The sequence below is a fragment of the Prunus persica genome, chromosome G1, assembly GCF_000346465.2.
Source record: "Prunus persica cultivar Lovell chromosome G1, Prunus_persica_NCBIv2, whole genome shotgun sequence".
NCBI lineage: Eukaryota > Viridiplantae > Streptophyta > Magnoliopsida > Rosales > Rosaceae > Prunus > Prunus persica.
The window spans coordinates 34481103-34499366 of NC_034009.1; the positions used below are offsets into that span (position 1 = coordinate 34481103).

General features: G+C 37.0%; 4 protein-coding genes and 1 non-coding gene across 11 annotated transcripts; 3 read left to right on the plus strand and 2 right to left on the minus strand.

Moving 5' to 3' along the window:
- On the plus strand, positions 2287-3105 carry LOC18793566 (probable calcium-binding protein CML41). Its single transcript, XM_007224364.2, has one exon. It carries the CDS (start codon positions 2345-2347, stop codon positions 2906-2908), a length of 564 nt encoding a protein of 187 aa, XP_007224426.1. The 5' UTR covers positions 2287-2344; the 3' UTR covers positions 2909-3105.
- LOC18790835 (protein DA1) lies at positions 3962-9250 on the minus strand. 3 transcript variants are annotated; one of them, XM_007225710.2, is made up of 12 exons: positions 8696-9250; positions 7954-8079; positions 7687-7777; positions 7012-7357; positions 6334-6454; positions 6046-6129; positions 5807-5926; positions 5428-5640; positions 5068-5130; positions 4839-4957; positions 4593-4651; positions 3962-4464 (listed from the first exon to the last, which is right to left on the minus strand). In XM_007225710.2, the coding sequence occupies exons 2-12, from the start codon at positions 8062-8064 to the stop codon at positions 4148-4150; spliced, it is 1644 nt and encodes a 547-aa protein (XP_007225772.2). In that variant the 5' UTR covers positions 8065-8079; positions 8696-9250; the 3' UTR covers positions 3962-4147. The 3 variants fall into 3 exon arrangements, with proteins under 3 accessions (XP_007225772.2, XP_020411002.1, XP_020411003.1); XM_020555413.1 differs by having other exon boundaries at positions 3971-4464; positions 7954-8105; XM_020555414.1 differs by lacking the exon at positions 8696-9250 and adding an exon at positions 8456-8588 and having other exon boundaries at positions 3971-4464.
- Positions 10522-12944, minus strand: LOC18792142 (type IV inositol polyphosphate 5-phosphatase 11). Of its 2 annotated transcripts, none has more exons than XM_020554817.1 (8): positions 12790-12944; positions 12466-12662; positions 12215-12345; positions 12000-12076; positions 11754-11879; positions 11416-11603; positions 11078-11215; positions 10522-10993 (listed from the first exon to the last, which is right to left on the minus strand). In XM_020554817.1, exons 2-8 carry the CDS (start codon positions 12655-12657, stop codon positions 10832-10834), a joined length of 1014 nt encoding a protein of 337 aa, XP_020410406.1. In that variant the 5' UTR covers positions 12658-12662; positions 12790-12944; the 3' UTR covers positions 10522-10831. The 2 variants fall into 2 exon arrangements, with proteins under 2 accessions (XP_020410406.1, XP_007223161.2); XM_007223099.2 differs by having other exon boundaries at positions 10530-10993; positions 12466-12634.
- TRNAE-UUC lies at positions 14380-14454 on the plus strand. The gene has a single exon. It is a non-coding gene; the product is annotated as a tRNA-Glu (tRNA).
- Positions 14479-17137, plus strand: LOC18789610 (F-box/FBD/LRR-repeat protein At1g13570). Of its 4 annotated transcripts, none has more exons than XM_007222491.2 (6): positions 14479-14645; positions 14743-14847; positions 15058-15128; positions 15250-16080; positions 16190-16345; positions 16497-17137. In XM_007222491.2, exons 4-6 carry the CDS (start codon positions 15250-15252, stop codon positions 16773-16775), a joined length of 1266 nt encoding a protein of 421 aa, XP_007222553.1. In that variant the 5' UTR covers positions 14479-14645; positions 14743-14847; positions 15058-15128; the 3' UTR covers positions 16776-17137. The 4 variants fall into 4 exon arrangements, with proteins under 4 accessions (XP_007222553.1, XP_020411018.1, XP_020411016.1 ...); XM_020555429.1 differs by having other exon boundaries at positions 14763-14847; XM_020555427.1 differs by lacking the exon at positions 15058-15128.

The window sequence follows — 18264 nt, forward strand, 5'->3', positions numbered from 1 at the left end:
AAAATTAAAGTAAGGAGGGACAATGATGTCATGTTAAATTCATGGAGGACCCATTCATGAAGTCAGTGGAAACTCTCAACGAAAAAAATAATTGAGTTTTTAAAGTCCACACGAAGGCCCAGTTTACTAAAAACTGAATTGATTGAAGGATCTCTTGAGTCGACTAAATATGTAGATGTGCAGAAAGAATGTGAACATGAGAAAGAGATATCAATGTACTTCCACATTTAACTCAGATGTGTTTTGAGAACGCACTCGTAGCTTTAGATATGTAATGTGTTTCGGGGAGGTCCTTTAATATTTGAAAACTAGAATCCCTGTAAGAAAAAAAACAAGAGAAGAGAAGAGAGCCAACCCCTTCCGGTAAAGTTTATGGAAAAGTCTCTGTGCTCGATCTAAATTTCTTCAGTTAGACAAGGCATTTTTAAGAGCATTTGGTTCGACGAAAAAGAGAGAGTTTTCGCAATCGTTCAATATGTGATGTGATAGTAACTGTAACATTAGTAGGAGCCAATGGTCTAGGACTGCACTTCACATGTTTTTGTAAAGTGACTGTATGTTAACCAATGTTCTCTGTGAAATTAGTAGGAGCCAAATGAGTCAGATTTTGCGTTTGCGACTTTTGTCCCACATCGGAGACATCCAGAATTAGCGAAGCAGCTGGGCATATAAAACTGAATGACTTGATTGATTCCAACTCATACCTTTCTCGGCCTTTTGGCTAAGATCAAGTGTAGTATCTGTTCTTATCAGTTTAATATCTGATACGTGGGCCAATGGCCCACACGATATTAAATTAATTTCTTTAGAGGGAGAGCCCGCAACAGTAGCTTGCTATTGGGGTTCTCGCGCGTCGCCCAAGCGTTGCACCACAGCATGGGCCTGGCGCACCTCACCAAATCTAGTTGAGATTTTTATTTGGGCCTGCAATCTCCAAACAAACTTAAATTAGAAAAAGAAACCAAGTCAGTATAAAAGCCCTAACGAGCGCATGAGCATCGCAAACCACAGGCTGAATAATTTTTCTTGCGAATCCAGATAATTCATTCAAATACGGTTTGGGTTGGTCATACATTTGAGCTCTATATATATATATATATGAACAAATTATACGATTAAGACTTGAGGTTTGGCCTAAACTTTGGGTGCTTTGAAGCCAGTTTGAAAAAGCCTAAGCAGGGTTTAGCTTCAGTTTTCGGAGAACGGTGTTAAGGAGTTGGTCGGAGAACTCGAAGGAAGTACAGCTTTTTAAGGGCATCGTACAGTTGGAACTAAACTTTTCTTCTTACTATTGTAACGAAAAATAATAATAACTTTAACAAGCCAATGTACTGTGTGGTGTTTCTAAGCAGATCATAAACTTGTGAAATTGATGGAAAAGAGAATATTGGTCGTAGGGAAAAGAGAATGCATCATATCTTGCGTTTTTTCGTCCCATATCGCCAGCATCATAAAACAGGGAAGCTTGCATGCCATATAAAAACGAAAACGTGTTGCTGAACAAAGCATACCTTTCTCGGCCTTTTGGCTAAGATCAAGTGTAGTATCTGTTCTTATCAGTTTAATATCTGATACGTGGGCCATAGGCCCACACGATATTAAATTAATTTCTTTAAGGGGAGGACCCATCACAGTAGCTTGCTATTGGGGTCTTCGAGCGTCGCCTCTGCGTTGCACTACAGCACTGGCCTGGCGCACCCTCCAACTCCAGTTCAAACTTCTGTCCGTGTTAAAATTTTGTTAATTCAGCTTCCTAAATATTATTAATTTAGACTAGAAAAGAGGTTTCAAAATATGCTTAGTACTTTCACTTGTTAATATTCAATTTGATTATTGGTGAGAGAAATCAGTCATGTTCCCCACAGCCCAATTTCATGGCAACTCTTTAGATGTTGGAAGGGTCACGTATATCAAATGTTGCCGCAAGTGGCTGAGAGAGTGGCAAGTCACAAGTGATTGCGTAAATGTTATTTATTCTAACAAGAATTTCGTGGTTGCTTCGCCGCATTTAAACAGAGCTTGTATATAAATCAGCGTACTCACAAGGTTAAAAGTTATGGTGGTAATTACAAAAAGATAAGCCATTGGAAAGTAAGTCAATCTCGCAAGTGTCACCCAATTGCTATGCTGATGACTCCTGAGAAACTACACTGAAGTTTCATGTAACCCAACTTTCCAACTTACATTTCTTGGCAACGTCATTCAAGCCTCAAGTTTTCCACTTGACAACTTGTTAAAGAATATATATATGTATATATTATCCTAGTAGGCTCTAGCAGGCTATAGGTATAGCTCTAACGTTTTATTTATCAACCCTTTGTTTCTCCTATACAATTTGTAAAAAATGAAAATCATGCACAGGGAATCCAAGCTCTCCAAATGGTTCTCTAATAGCAAGAATTTCAAACTAACCCTCCCTTTCCTTCGTTCAAAACCCAGAAGCCAGAGCCCCTGTCCTACTCAAAATCAAAACAGTAGCATCGCAAAAGATGACGAGCTTGCAAAGGTTTTTGATCATTTTGACACCAACAGAGACGGAAAGATCTCGTGTGACGAACTTCAGGCTTACTTCATGTCGATAGGGGAATCCATGTCCAATGCAGAGGCTCAGAGTGTGATCAACGAATTTGATAACGATGGTGACAACTTATTGGAGTTTGAAGACTTTGTGAAATTGATGGGGAGGGAGGGTGATGCCGACGATGATGATCTTAAAGGGGCTTTTGAGATGTTTGAAGTTGATAAAGGTTGTGGCTGCATAACACCAAAAGGGTTGCAGAATATGTTCAATCGACTAGGTGAAGCCAGATCCTATGATGAGTGTGTGTCCATGATTGGAGTCTTTGATCTTGACGGAAATGGAGTCCTTGATTTTAATGAATTTCTCAAGATGATGATTTCAACTTAAAATGAATTTCTCAAGATATGGCCGTTTGTGTGTCCTGAGAGTGTGTGATGGGGAATTAGTACTTTCTTGAGTTGAAGTTGTTTGACTTTCATGTGTTTTGTCGTGTAATTAAAGCCATGTTAAGCTTCTCGTGCAAAATTATAGTTCTTATCAACATAATGAAATACTATGATATTACTGGCGAATACCATTTCCAACGTAATGTTCTCTTTTCAGACATGCTTAGGGCCCGTTCGGTTAAGTTTTAAAGGGCTGTTTTTATTTGTAGAGAATAACAATGAGGCAAGAATACTTTCGGTGACCCAAAAACAAATAACACTGAGAATGTTTTCATAAAATGAAAATAAGTTCACGTGTAGTTATAAAAACAGAAAAAAGATGTTTTTATTCTCACGGGAAACGCTCAAAACAAGGAAGAGAGAGAGAGAGAAGGTTTTGGCCAGAGCTTCCTGAGCTCAAGCCGGTGGCTATGGCCGTCAATTGTGTCGATTAAGATAGGGGGAAGATAGAGGGAGGAGAGGGCTATCTTTTCCAAGTGGTGGCGCGGCATGAGGTAACCGGAATCGACGATGGTGAAAGCGGCTGGGCAATTTTCCAGTCAAAATCCAGCACGAACTCGAGTCTCGATCGATGGGTGTGTTAGGTAGAGGAGCAAGAGAGGAGTAGTTTGAGGGTGACTAGACAGTGACGAATTGCTGGTTTGAAAGTGAGACAGTGCGGGAGAGAGAGAGAGAGAGAGAGAGAGAGAGAGAGAGAGAGAGGAGGAGAAAAACGAAAAAGAAAGTGAAAAAATAGATTTAAAAAAAAGAAATAAATATAGTTTTAATTTTTAAAAAATAATATAATTTTTAATTTGTTAAATTATATATTTTTAAAAATATATTTTTAGAACATAAATGAGCAAAAATACACTTGAAAAATAATTTACATATTATTATTTTCAAATTATATTACCAAACATGTTTTCATTGTTTTTATCTAGTGATAGCATTTTATGTACGATTCTCTGGCATCAAAGGTAGAGAATGAAAGTTCTGTATAGAGACATTCTCAGACAGGAAAAAAATTATAAATCAAATCATTAAATTGATTCATGGCATTACAGCCACAATCATAAAAATCAGCTAAAACTATGTAGTCAATACCTATGCACTTTGGCCTTGGGTTCTAATATGAAAGGCCAATTTGTAATTATGTGAAAAGCGAAGTGCCTCCAAAAAAAATTCAAGGATTTAGTCCTCAATAAGGAAACGTCCCTGTCATTCTAATATGGTCTAAGGTACTTCGAAGCCCATATTTCTGTATTGCCTGTTGACCAGCCCGGAATCCATCTCCATATACTGGGGACATGTCTGATTCCACCTGGTGTTTAAAGAACCCACCGAGCTTCTTCTCAAACTGAGATCTTGTACCCTTCTTCGTTGCCGAGGAAGTGGAGGAAGACGAGGTTGATGCCACATCGCTGCCTGAGCCAGATATAAGCTCGGCCTCTAGCCACATGTAAGCTAGAACCTGACAGATACCCTCTTCAACATCTTGACTAAGAGGTCGGTAACCTTCAACAAGTGTTAATAATTTAGACATTAATTTGCACCTTGATGTCATGTTTCATCTGCAATTCCTTTGAGAAGGAGAAAAGAAAAGGAACTAAACAAACATATAAATGGATCCATCTAAATAGCACCTTTAAGCCGCAGCCATGCATGCATCATCTCATGTGCTAGAATAGACCCAGTCAGCAACCTGTAAGCAGAGGTTTCCAGTCATGCAACAGATTCAGCCATGAATTACAATTGTAGAACCAAGACAGCCACGAAGGTCTTAGTCAACATCCTTTTCTCATTTTATACATAAATTTCATCATACATGAGGTGTAGATATCTGTCTGGGCCATGCCACACAAAACGAAAACTATAGAAAGAAATCATACCTTGGAAGCCCATACAAGATTAGAATTGCGGTCACCTCACAGCGACGAGTTAGCTTGTATGGCTCTGTTACCATTTCCATGGAGTGGTTTCCTCCCCCAAACCGTGGCCGCTTTGAAATCTGGTGGTTCTCAGATCAATATTTAGATAAGTTGCTAACCAACGAGAAAGTACCTTATCAAAACTCAACCATTGTAGAAAGCGAAATGAATATATTCGCAAAAATCTTACCGTGCTAATAGTCTGTTCTTCAGAAAGGCAAAGGCCTCTGGTCTCAGGCATGTGATAATGGCCCTGAAAATGACAAAAGGTTTATCAAAGTCAGTCGTAATTTGTAAAGCTTAAGAGTAAAAACTACAACAACAGCAGATGGATAGTTTTGTAAGGGTCCAAATAACAATTTGTGATCCACTTCTGCACATACTCCTCTGTAATTTGTAAATCAAATCAGATTCTTCAAAGAGACGTAAAAAGGGATCAGAGACAAGTGAAAAAAGGTCACTAATTAACGTCTGACTTCCCAATTATAACCGTTGAAAACTGTCCTACTTATCATACTAAGTAGATATGGTTTTAACTAATTGCCCTTACATTTCTTTCTCCTTCTCTTGCTTCATTTAACGCTTGTCTTTCAACCAAGAGTAACGGAACTTGCTGCTCCAATTTCATATTTAAACCTTCATAAAATTCCTGTATATCAAGATATAGGGGTTGGCATGCACTGGTATCCATGATTGCAGAGTCCAGACACTCTAGACAGAGCTTCCGACCATCATTAAGGGGCACATATTTTGTGTCCTGTGGCTGCATTTAATGAACATAGACATCTTGTTACCTTTCGACCCAAAAAAAAGAAAAGGAACATCTTGTTACCAACTCTTTTGCTTTGCTAGTCCTTTTTTCTTTTAAAACAATCTGGTCAGTCATATTTCATTGCAGAATTGCAGTAAAGTAATTTATTCTGACTGACCTCCATTCGCTCACAGCTGCAGCACCGAGGAGTAGTATCGTGTTCATGAGAAGGGCAGTATTTCTGGACCCAAAATGGATGTGCCCTATATTCAATAAGACCAGCAGTGTTGGTTGGAATCTGTCAAAAGATATATATTACAAAAACGAAGACCAACCTAACAATGAACCATATAATCGAAGAAAAAAAGATATTAGATTATAATCAATGGAATATTGTCTTGATATTGCGATACTTACAAAGTGCTTGCAAACATCACATTTTGGATGGTAGCTCTCCTTATAGCAAGATTTATGGTAAGGGTAATGCCCAGATGTAGAAAACTGCATAAGATGAAATATATGTAAAGCTAATATGGACGACCAAAAGTTAACTTGCAAAAGTACAATTGCTGAAATAATTTAAATCATCATGATGATGGATGCAAGAAGAAAACTATATTTATTCAAGCCATAACCTCCCTTCTTCTAATTTGTCCAAATTCACATCCACAAACCAGACCAAATAAAAAGAAGTAATTTTTGCACCTCATAATCAGAAATTGGTAGGTTGCATGCACGACAACGGAAACATTCTGGATGCCAAACTGCATTCAGGCAATTCAAATATCGTCCAAAACCAATCTCAGCATTGCAACCAGCACAAATCCTACCACAAAGAATGAATATGGTAGATCAACAATAGTCAAATATGGAAAAAAATGTGAAGTTGCAGATTATTGATGCATCAACAGGCAGCTTGGTGTTCAGCGTGGTTGATGCAGAGAAAAACAACTAGATTTCCAAAACTTACATCCTTCAACACTGAATAAATTGCTAAGAATTCAAATGTCATAAACTAACATCACATCAACTCAAGTTTCTGACAAAAAAAAAAAAAGGTTTCTTTATTTGTCATTCTCAAACACAGTGATTTGAAAACGCCATCATCGTACGCAATCAGGTCAAGCAAAAGAAATAAAAAACTACAATGTAATGGAAGCATAAAAGAATGATTCAGGGTACAAAACAGAGAGGGTAAGGACTGAGAATACTAAGGAGCATGAAAATATGAGAAATGAGATTGCTTCATACAATTACAAGTTATAGTTTCAAAGACCATTCTATACATCCAAGGGGTAATCAAGCACTAAGCAACAACAAGGAATAATGAAATGAACTAGCACCAAAGTTGACAATATAGTTTTCCATCATATAATCATATACCTGGACCCCATTGGGTAGTACATGGGGATAGGTTGATATGCATTTCCATTTCCATATCTGGGAGGAGGGATAGGTTGATATGTATTTCCATTTCCATAATGGGGAGGAGTGATAGGGTGATATGTATTTCCATTTCCATATTGGGGAGGAGTGCTTGGTTGATATGTATTTTCATTTCCATGTTGGGGAGGAGTGATAGGTTGATATGTATTTCCATTTCCATATTGGGGAGGAGTGCTAGGTTGATATGTATTTCCATTTCCATGTTGGGGAGGAGACTCCACATTCAGACTTTCTTGTAGGGCTCTGGCGAGTTGTTCATCTTCTTCCAACTGAGAATCAAAACCTATCCACGAATATGAAATTCTTATTAATTCATATTGTATCATTTGACATTCCAAGGACAGACATAATGCATCAATAGCTCTGCCACGACATGGAAGCCAAAGCCACCATCATGCAATGTATAATTCAAAATGCCACTGCACAAATTTTGGTATGTTTTCTACACTCCGAATGGTAAGAATAATTTCATTTTATCGGCAATTGTATGCAATCAAAATACCATAACAATATAAAAACAGTGACTAAAGATGTAATGCCTAAAAGAGCACACAAGAAGGAATATACAACATGAAAACATTTACAATAGCATCAGTATGAAAAATCACTCACCAACCACAATTTTTCCTTTTTGATTTTCTTCTAAAAGAGAGAGTGCAATAGCACGGTCTATATCTTCATTCTCGTTTTCTGACCAGACCTCCTACATTGAAGTTTCCCACGACAATATATTAAGGGAGTTCAAGCATACCAATGAAGATTAAAAAAGGCTGAGATTTCCAAACTAAGGCTATCAATACACTTTTATATGCATACATATACATACATACAAGGGTGTTAGTTGTGTTACAAATACTAAGAAGTAGTAGAAGTTATTACCCCGGAACAAGAAGGTCCACAGTTATTTGGATCCTCTCCATAATTCTCACGACAATGCTCTTCCGATAACTTGTGGCTGGAGCCTTTAAAAATCTTGCTAAGCCAACCCATAACGTTTAATGTTACCTGCTCATAGTCAATTAAGTTTTTTACTGTACGTGAAGGAACCATCTAAGTCAATGCATTATCAACAACGAAAACAACAGATGCAGCACAAGTTCAACATATTTCTGATTAGTCTGAGTAAATTCCATAACCTTCAAACGTAGTATGGGAAAAAAAAACACAGAGAAGAAAATTCATGCTGAACATTTACATCTGGAAAAGAAAATTATGTGTGAGAATTAATACAAATGAAAGCAGCACGCCTGGGTTAACACGCCTGTGTTTTACAAATGTTGCATGGACAACCCAATTCAAATAACAGGGTAATCAATGCCATTGCATTTATTTTCAATAAACATATAAAAATAAATTAAAACTGGCAAGGCAATTCACCCACCAGGCATTATGGCACTCCCTAGAATGTTCCAGCTACAACTTCGAAATTCGAAATTTAAGGTTTGTCAAGTCAATTATGACTAAACATCCACATATACAGAGAAGAGAGAGACACAGACAGAGAGAGAGGAGAGGGAGAGATTCTTCCAGTTCAACATGCCCACTAATTGGATCACATATAAACGTTTAATCTCAGGTAAAAGGAAAAGGCAGAGAACCAAATAGTGGAGAAGTGACTCACCTCTAACAAATCAAGGGACTCCAAGAATGGTGAAAGCTAGCAGAGCAGACCCACATCAGATAAGATCCCAACTCGATCAAAAGCAACATTCTTTTACAGGTCATCAGAAAAATTCACACATATAAACTCCATTCACACCCTTTTTCCTTCTCTCTTTCTTTCTTGGGTAAATAAATAATCAATTCGAGATCCTTTACTCTTTAAATTCAGAGCAGAATATGGCAGAGGCAGGAAAAGATCTCAAGGAAAATAGGAAGAAGAGAATTCAATATCACTTAGATACAGGATTATTCACGTGTTAAAAGGAAATTCCGAACAAAATATAAACAGGAGAAGAAATAAACAAAGAATGGAGGAGGACATGAACTGTACGCAATTTCAAAGTCAAAATATGGAAAAACCCAAGTGTAAAAACTCCAACTTTATTTGACTTTTGTCTTAACCCAAAAGGGATTGACGAATGTTCATCAAGCCCAGTTGGGCAAAGCTCATAATTTGCTTATTTTTTCCGAAGGCTCTTTTAACTCTTCCACCTGAAGGCCCCAAAAGAAAGGTTTTTGAGGAATCGTAAAGATTTTTTTTTAAAAAAAACAGTCTTTAAAAAAATGAGAAAAACAAAAACAAAGAAAGGAAAAAAGAAACAGTAAAAATAAAAGTTGGGCAATGGCTTGTTTGCTTTTGGCTGGCTGGCTGGCGTCGTGTGGAGGAAGCGAGCGGACGTGGGTTTAAAGTTTAAACTAAACTACGTAATAAAACAGCTGAAAAGCTGGATTTTCTGAAGATTTTTTTGAGAACGAAAATGTGTCAAAGCGGAAAAAGTGGAAGGAATCCGAAAAAAGGAGGTGAATTGTTTGCTTGGATAAAAGATTCCATACCTCACTTAACCATTAAGGCAGTACTAGCAGGAAAAATGAAAAAGAAAATCAATTACTTTTTTTTTTTGGGTAAGTACCATTAGGTGTCTCCACACCTGATTAATGAGATTAATTCTAGTTCGGAGTTCTGCTTGTCCTAGTCACAAAATGCTTCCAATGGGTTTCAAACTCATGCCATTAAGGCACCAGGTAGCTTGCCAATTAAAAAATCAATTACTTTTTTGCAAAGGGAAAATATAAAAATTAGCAAACAGTGTAAGCGGTGTCACAAATTGATTATTTGCTAAAAATATATATAGTCTTATTTTTTTATCTAACGTTTGTGTGAATCAAACGGGGTACTGTATTAAAAGCTCAATGACAAGGATATTTATTGCTGGTGATTTCCTTTGTACGTTTGAGCAATTAATTGAAGCCCAAGCCATGTATCTTATCCGCATGTCTCGTCATTACTTAAATCTAATATCAATAATTCAGTGAATGTGTTTTTTTAATTTTTCTTTTTATTAACCTAATCTACAATATTATTCAGTGAACGCATCATCGACTATGTGTTCCTTATTTTAATTTGTTTCTTTAAATTAATATAATTATTTTAATTTGTTTCTTTAATTTAATATAATTAAGTGTGAGCACACACAAAAAATGTCAATTTCGCATGTGTCATTAATTTTTTTATATTTTATTTTGTTGATAAAATGGTGTGACAATATCAATATGCTTCCTCCTCCTGCCATTTAATTAAATTGGTAAGAAACTTAGAGAGAAAGGAAAATGGTTGTTTTAATTAAATTTAAAAAAAGAAGGGAGTAATGGTCAACCATGCATTTATAAATTTAGTGCTTTACTATTTTTTTCCCGGACTTGGTTTCTTCGAGAAGAAAAATGGTAAGGATGGAATGGTCAAGTGATTTGATTTTTGAAATCTTGCTTTCTTTAAGCAAATTGAAATGATGACGGATCAATGTCAACAAGGATGGCCTTAATAAATTAGGTGAAACAGACGAGTGAATATATAGCTAAACAGAGAGAACTCGTCAAAGTCAAACAACTTCATATTATAATTCAGATTTTATCATTAAAAGCAATGCACCAGAGGCCCATGTCAAAGTACATACCACAAAATCTTTCTTCTTTTTGGGGGCCTGGTTTTGTTTGGGCTTGAAAATTGCTTTCTTCCGACTAAAACAAAGAAGAAAAAGAGGCCCGAATAAGTATATACACATGAATCAAATGAAGCAACACAAAAAGATGAATGTTATTATGATGGTTTGCTGAGCTTTAAACATATATGAGCTTTGACAGGCTTGTGATCAGAACTGTGAATGTCGTCCATGGCTTCGTACGAATGCAACGTTGCATGGATTTCCTCCGTGTCTTGAGTCTTGAATAAAATCCGATCCGTCCACGATGGCATTCTCACCTGTGCGCAGGTACGTCAACATTGAACTGATAATTAATTACAACTGCAAATGAGAAAAGTGAGAGATGAAATATTGATGTATACCTTGTAACTTGTATCATAATTGCTGCTTCCAATGTTATATTTATATGTGGGCTTAAACGTTAATGTGCCCTCGCTATAACCTTTGAAGATCTGTCCTCTCTCAGCCTCTTGTAAGAGCTGGTCATTATTAGTGAGTAGCTGTATTTAATCAGAAATAAGTAAGCTATATTTTGGTGGATGACAAGTATATCGATAGTTCGAGGTAAATATGAAACAAAAATCTTGATGAAGAAATGTTGAATGAACCTTAAAAAAGAGAGGAAACGGGCCCCTATGATGAAACAAGCTTAAGCATGAAGTGAAGGAAATTAAATAATTTTGTTATGAACACAACTTACTCTGTGAAGATCATTGTGTATGAGATCTCTTGCGGGATAGTTGCCGATCCCTTGTATCCTGTAGTTGAGATCTCCCAACCAAACAGTAATTTGAGCAGGTCTTGCATAAGGGTTCAGTTTCTGTGAGAAAAGAGATTCAGATACGTTTCTGAATTCAGAATTTCTCTTCTCCACGTTCTGAGCATGAGCTACACATATTATACACACAAAAACACGCACGCAAATTAGGAAAAAAATGACCACAAAATATCATGGGCTCAAGTGTAGTGGGTGACTTGGTAGGCCCAAATGTATGGCCCAATTTTTAGATACTGGGAAGGGAAGGGATTATTAATTACCAGAGAGATGGCAAGAGATGAACACCATTGTAATGCCTTTGTAGTTAAGGCGGATTGCCACCGCTCCTTTCTTTCTCCTAATTAGTCCTCCAAAGCCCCCTACTGGACTCTTATCAATCTTCACTTCTGTATATCAGTAAGTATATCAGGAAAAAAATTAAAAGAAAATTCTCAATCGAATCGAAACCTATTCGTGATCGAAAGCTTGACTTTCTAGCTAGTAGAGAATTCATGTATACCCTTTACCTTTGGTGAACAAATCTGAGTCCTTTAGCCCAAACACATAGAGGTGTATGGATTGCATGATGGATTTTCCCAACAAGCTTCATGCACAAGGAGAAATGAAAGGTCAAGCTTAATATAAAGTTATTAGTTAGGGTTAAGTACATATAAACATTTTAAATAAATTAATAAAACTTGAAACAAAAAGAAAAGATTTTATATGTCTCAGTCTGTCTCACATGTGAGAGTCAAGCAGCGCTGCCTGTAAAAGTCGTGAAATATTTTTGCGGGGCACCTCCTGCAGACCTACGACCAAAAGATCAAACTTCCGATTGTTCCCAACCAGCTCTGCCAAATCTTCGTAGGTGACCTATTATCTCCAGACAAACAAGAATAAGAAAAACTGTTTAATATTTAATAATCATCACCATGATTCATGAAGCTAAAATTAATATGTTTGTAATTAAGCAAGCATGAAGTTGAGGTATACCTGGCCATTCATGTTCCAGGTCACGACGCAAATACAGAGATCTGAATAGCTTGAGAAATCACAACGGTTGTCTACTCTTACTGTCTTTAATCCTTCATGCGACATGGTTGCACCATGGCTGTCCAGGGAACCCAGCTGTATCGGTTTTCGCCTTATCATGAATCTTCTTCTACGGAGTTTTTCAAAACCCATAATAACTATAAGTTGTTTTCCAAGAGTTTAGAAGGAAGAATCAATTTTTCTAAAAAAGAGGATAAAATCCAACAGAACAACCCTACTAACTTAACTTAAACTGATATAATTAAGTAAGAAAATGCTCAATACCCTTTGGCAGCGTGAATGGAGATGAAATTTCCCATGGTCTTGCTTCTTCACCAAAGCCTACAGGTACGTTGTACCGTATTGCTTTCTTTCCTTTTCTGTAAAATTCAATCGCAAAATTCAAAATGTACAGAACCTTGAATGCTAGAGTGTGAAGGGCACACATTGACTTGAATTTATAATAAATAGCAAAATGCACCATATATATATATATATATATATATATACACACAAGCTACAAGCAGAGAAAAAAACCTAGCCACAATTATTTTCCAATTGGCGGTGCGTATGAGAAAGGAAAGTCAAACTTGTAAATTATTCGCATATTGCCTTTTAACACATTATTTCTTATTTGTCCACAAGTTAGGTTAGGATGTGGAAAATGCAGACAAGTTAAAATAACACTTGAAAAGGACCTTTCATGATCGATCGATCCCCTCGTAAGTTCTCATGCGTCATAATAAAGATAACGTGAAGTCATGCATGGAAATTTCAATGGGATCAGCTTGATAGAATCTGTACGTAGTGGCTCTCGACGTAGAGCTCAAGCCCACGAGACGAGACGAGACCATCTGATTTCGGAAGTACCTTGCCGGCCTGGGTTTTAGCTTGTTCAAAAATGAGCAAGGGCAAACGCAGAGGACAAGTAGAAGCTTGCAAGTTATTGCGGCCATATTTCCTTGTCAATTTGAACACAAATTGACACATCTGCATAATAATGAAAGTAAGTGAACCAAGTTTTGACAAATATGATACCAATCCCTCCGACCAATGTTTACCAGAAATAATATGTATCCAAGTTCATTTAGAATTTTGGTTCATCACGATATATTTAGTACTATATATGCGTATGGTGGTCTCTTTGTTCAACATATATAGTAAGCATATTAAACTAAAAACAAATAAATAAATAAAATGTTGCGATTAGAAAGTTAATTGCTATTGTTTTTCAAACTCAAATTTGAAATATGAATGTACGTGGTGGTTATTCAAAAATATATAAAAAAATGTTTTCTAATACACCAGTTTTGAAAAATGAATCATTTTAACTGTGTTTATACCATATATGACCAAGAAACTCGAAGCAACTCTAAGTAAGGTAAAAACTCATACATTGAAATATTACAAGAAGGGAGGACTCTCCCTCACCTATATAAGGAGACCACTCTCCACTTAGAAAGGGATCTCTAGGCTGGCTAGGCTTCATCTTTAGTCATGAACTTCTACTTTCTTCCCTTTATATCTGGGGCCAACCCATGTACAAATGTAAATAAACATTATTATAATAATGAGAATATAATTATCCGTTGACGTAGCTAATTCATTAACGGTGAATCATATATATATGTTTATCACTTGCTCAAATATTAGCACACATACTGAAAATCCTCACCTTCACCTATCATCAATCATACCTCATCACTAAGTTGAGCCCGCTGAAACTTTTTGAGAATCAACAAACTGTGAGTCTCTGAGAATTATAAAACTTCGGAAAAATATTTAATTTGTGGACAAAGCCAAATGTTGGAAGTCGTGGATTTCTCGCGGGTAAAACACTGGTTATATAATTTTAAAGATGTGAAAGTACAAAAATCCATTGTCGTCTAGTCCGGTTTAGGATACCTGGCTTTCACCCAGGCGACCCGGGTTCAAATCCCGGCAATGGAAATAAAGCTCATCTATTTTTGCTTTTTTGTTTTTAACAAAGTGCCTAAGCTTTTGATTTCACAGGGTTCGTGTAGGCCGAGCTTTTTCCTTCAAATCTACTGAAGACCCATTTCGAATTTTCGATTTGCAAGATTTCTTTTATTCCACAAAGCCCCTCGTCTGATCCCGCACTCTCACTTCCTAAATAATTTGTATGTGATAATATGTTTTTTTTTCCTCCTTTTTTTTGGGTTCAACTTCTTGCTTATCGAATTTGATTCTTAAAATGTCTGAAATTCTTAATTTTAGTTTGGTGGATCTGCTGCCAGACAACATGATCGGCTAACTGGTACTAGTCTTGGGAATCGAAACTTGCCTGGCTCCATATTTTTGGGACAAATCGAAGGCGATATGGTAAGCCGCCGTTTGTTTTTATTTTGTGTAATTTTAATAATTTCATTCGATTGGTTATATATTATGGGTGCTTTGCTTGTGAGTCCTTAATTCTCTTTCTTTGTTAATCTACCCTGTGCCCTAACTTAAAGCTGGTAAATTTATTTGTTGTTGGTTATGGAAAGTATAAATTTCTCCCCTGTTAATCTTCCTTTCTGGTTGGCATTTCAGTGGTCAGAACAGGATGAAACATGCTTCTTTTGTATATATGACCATAACAAATCTGGCTATTGGTTGTGAGAGTAAGAATATGAACTTTGTCTGCTTACTAATCTCTGTCCAGTTGCAGTCTAAATGATCTAGAAACTACCGGTCTTTGTATTAAACTAATGATTATTTTTTTCACTTCCTTGAATATCTTAGATGCAAAGACAACCACTGAAGTCCCCTTGCAAACCGCAGATGGAGTTGGATAGGATTAGCAACTTACCGTGTCATGTAGCAGAACAAATTCTGTCGTGTTTGCCGATTAGGGAGGCAGTGAGGACAAGTGTTTTGTCAAGCAAGTGGAGGTACAAATGGGCTATGGTTGCGCATCTTGTGTTCGATAATCACTGTCTCTCGGCTCAAAACCGAACAACCTTTGTCAACATTGTTGATCATGTACTCTTACTTCACATTGGCCCCATACACAAGTTCAAGCTTTCAAATCGAGATTTTCTAGCCACTAGTGATATTGATCGATGGATTCTTCATCTATCAAGAAGCTCTATCAAAGAGTTCATACTTGAAATTTGGAAAGGGAATCGCTACAAGATGCACTCATCTGTATTTTCTTGCCAAGATATGACTCATTTGGAGTTATTCAATTGTTTGTTAAGACCTCCGCCAACATTCAAAGGCTTCAGCAGATTGAAGAGCCTTGATCTTCAGCATGTTACCTTGGCCCAAGACGTCTTTGATAATATGGTTGTTCGCTGTCCTCTGCTTGAGAAATTGACTGTGATGAACTTTGACGGTTTCACCCTTCTCAACATTGATGCACCAAATCTCCAATTCTTTGACGTTGGAGGTGTTTTTGAAGATGTTAATTTTAAGAATACCTTAAATCTTGCTGTAGTCTCCATTGGTTTGTACGAGCATGTTTGCAACTACCAAAGACGAGGGCCTCCTGGCAGTTCTAGCCATTTGCTCAAGTTTTTTGCTCACCTGCCTCGTATTCAAAGACTGGAAATTCAGAGTTACTTTTTAAAGGTAATTGAGGGTTGTGTAGTTTTACTTTCATTTAGTGAGCATTCACATGGCCATGAGAATTTGAGTATATTGATTGAGTTCGCTTTTTTCTATATCCTTTCATCTCCAGTATTTGGCTATTGGTACCTTGCCAGCAAAGCTGCCTAAACCATGTCTAGTTCTGAATTATCTTTCTATTCGCATAAGCTTCACTGATTCAGATGAGATCTTAACTGCTGTATGCCTTTTAAGAAGCTCCCCTGCTCTACAAGAATTAGAAATTTTGGTGAGTTTTATTCTACTGATGCATGCAGTATTTTTCTGTTGAGTTAAAAATTTCAAACCAACTGGTCCAACTCTACTCTAGAAAATTGGTTCAGGGAGCTGTTTTATCATAAATTCCAGAATATAATACCATAGACGTTGTCCTTATGCAGGTCCGCCCGGAGGATACAACTTGTGCAGGAACGGTTAACTTTCAGCTAGATGACAACTGGAATGGTCCAATTGCGCGACTCCGCCGTGTGAAAATAAACGGCATCGCTGGTACCAAACCCGAACTAGAATTCATCAGACTTCTACTTTTAGGTTCACCTGCGCTTGAGAAGATGACTGTTAAGCCCGCTTCTGTCACCTGTGGTTGGGAGATTGTAAAGAAGTTGCTTCAGTATAGGCGCGCCTCAGTACATGCAGAGATAATCTACTTGGATCCATGACATGACTCATTAATGAGTTTTGGCAGCTATGAGGACTTTCCTGCTGAAAGGAATGTTGGTTTTGTATAAAGTGTTAATGATGTATGTTTATTTTTCTGAACAATGTCTCATGTTGGCAATGCCCTTGCATTTGTGGAATCTGGTATCTGTAAGCTCTGTGACTGGATTAACTTGGCATGAATATTGCATAAAGGATGCGATTAGAGCACTTCCACCCATTTGTCATGGCAAAAGGTACGGAGAGGTAAGAGCTATTACTATTCACGTGAATAGTGGCAGCCCTTGCAAAAGGCTTGTGGTGTTTTAACCTATTGTTATGACAACTACTATTCACATGAGATATGAGGAGATGAATTTGTATAGAGTTTTGTTGTGAGAAGTAAAAAATATGACTAAATATTTATTTTAAAAAAAAATTCTGAAATTGTTAGTATTTTTTAAAATCTTTTTTAGATTTGTTTTTTTGTTGTTGACGTCATCACTAACGTCAACATAATGTCAACAAACCCAAGTCAAAGCAAAAACTGATTTTGCCTAAGGGCCAATTCAGACTTGTGGAGCCCACCCATAGCTCTGGCAGCATTTGTCCGTAAGAGCACTTCCACCAGTTGACTCTTGCCATGGCAAGATTAGCCCTAGGGCAGGCACTATTCATGTGAATAGTGGCTGCCCTAGCCCCCTCCAGTAAAATGTGTTTCCAGCAGTTGGGGCTTGCCATGGCAATTACTATTCATTTTTTTGTTTTTTTTCACAATTTTGTTTACTTAAACAATTAATTTGGATAATATTTTCGGATAAGATTTTTGGGTTCCTACGTGTCAATACTATTCATATCGGATAAGATTTTCGGTTTCAAATTTCAGATAAATTTCAGATAAATTTCAAATTTCAGATACATTTCAAAATTCAAATTTCAGATAAATTCAAAATGTCAAATTTCAGATACATTTCGGAATTCAAATTTCAGATAAATTTGAAATTTGAAATTTCATTTGAATTTCAAATTTCAGATAAGATTTTCACCCTCTAAGATTGCGCCGCGTGTCATATCTATCTGTGTACATTTTTCTATAAAATCAGAGGTTCAGCTCATACCTCCCACACCAGTTCTTCTCTACATTTCCATTTCTCAAATTTTAGATTTCATTCTCCATTCTCAATGGCAGACATGGAAGAGGTTTTGGAGAGGCAAGAGCGAGAAACTAGAGAAAGAATGCGTAGACGAGCTGCAAGCAAAAGGGCGCAGAGAGAACTAGATGAGCAACTTGGCATAGCAGTTGCTTTGCTGGAGGAAGAAAAGCAGGCTCGCCGTGGTTCACGAGAAGGCCGTCGCCCAAATGTGGACAGACATAGACATTCCCGGGGTAAGAATCTTATGGAAGATTATTTTATCCCACAATCTCTGTACTCTGATGTTCATTTTCGAGGGAGATATAGAATGCAACCCCATTTGTTCAATAAAATCATGCATGATATTTGCAATTATGAT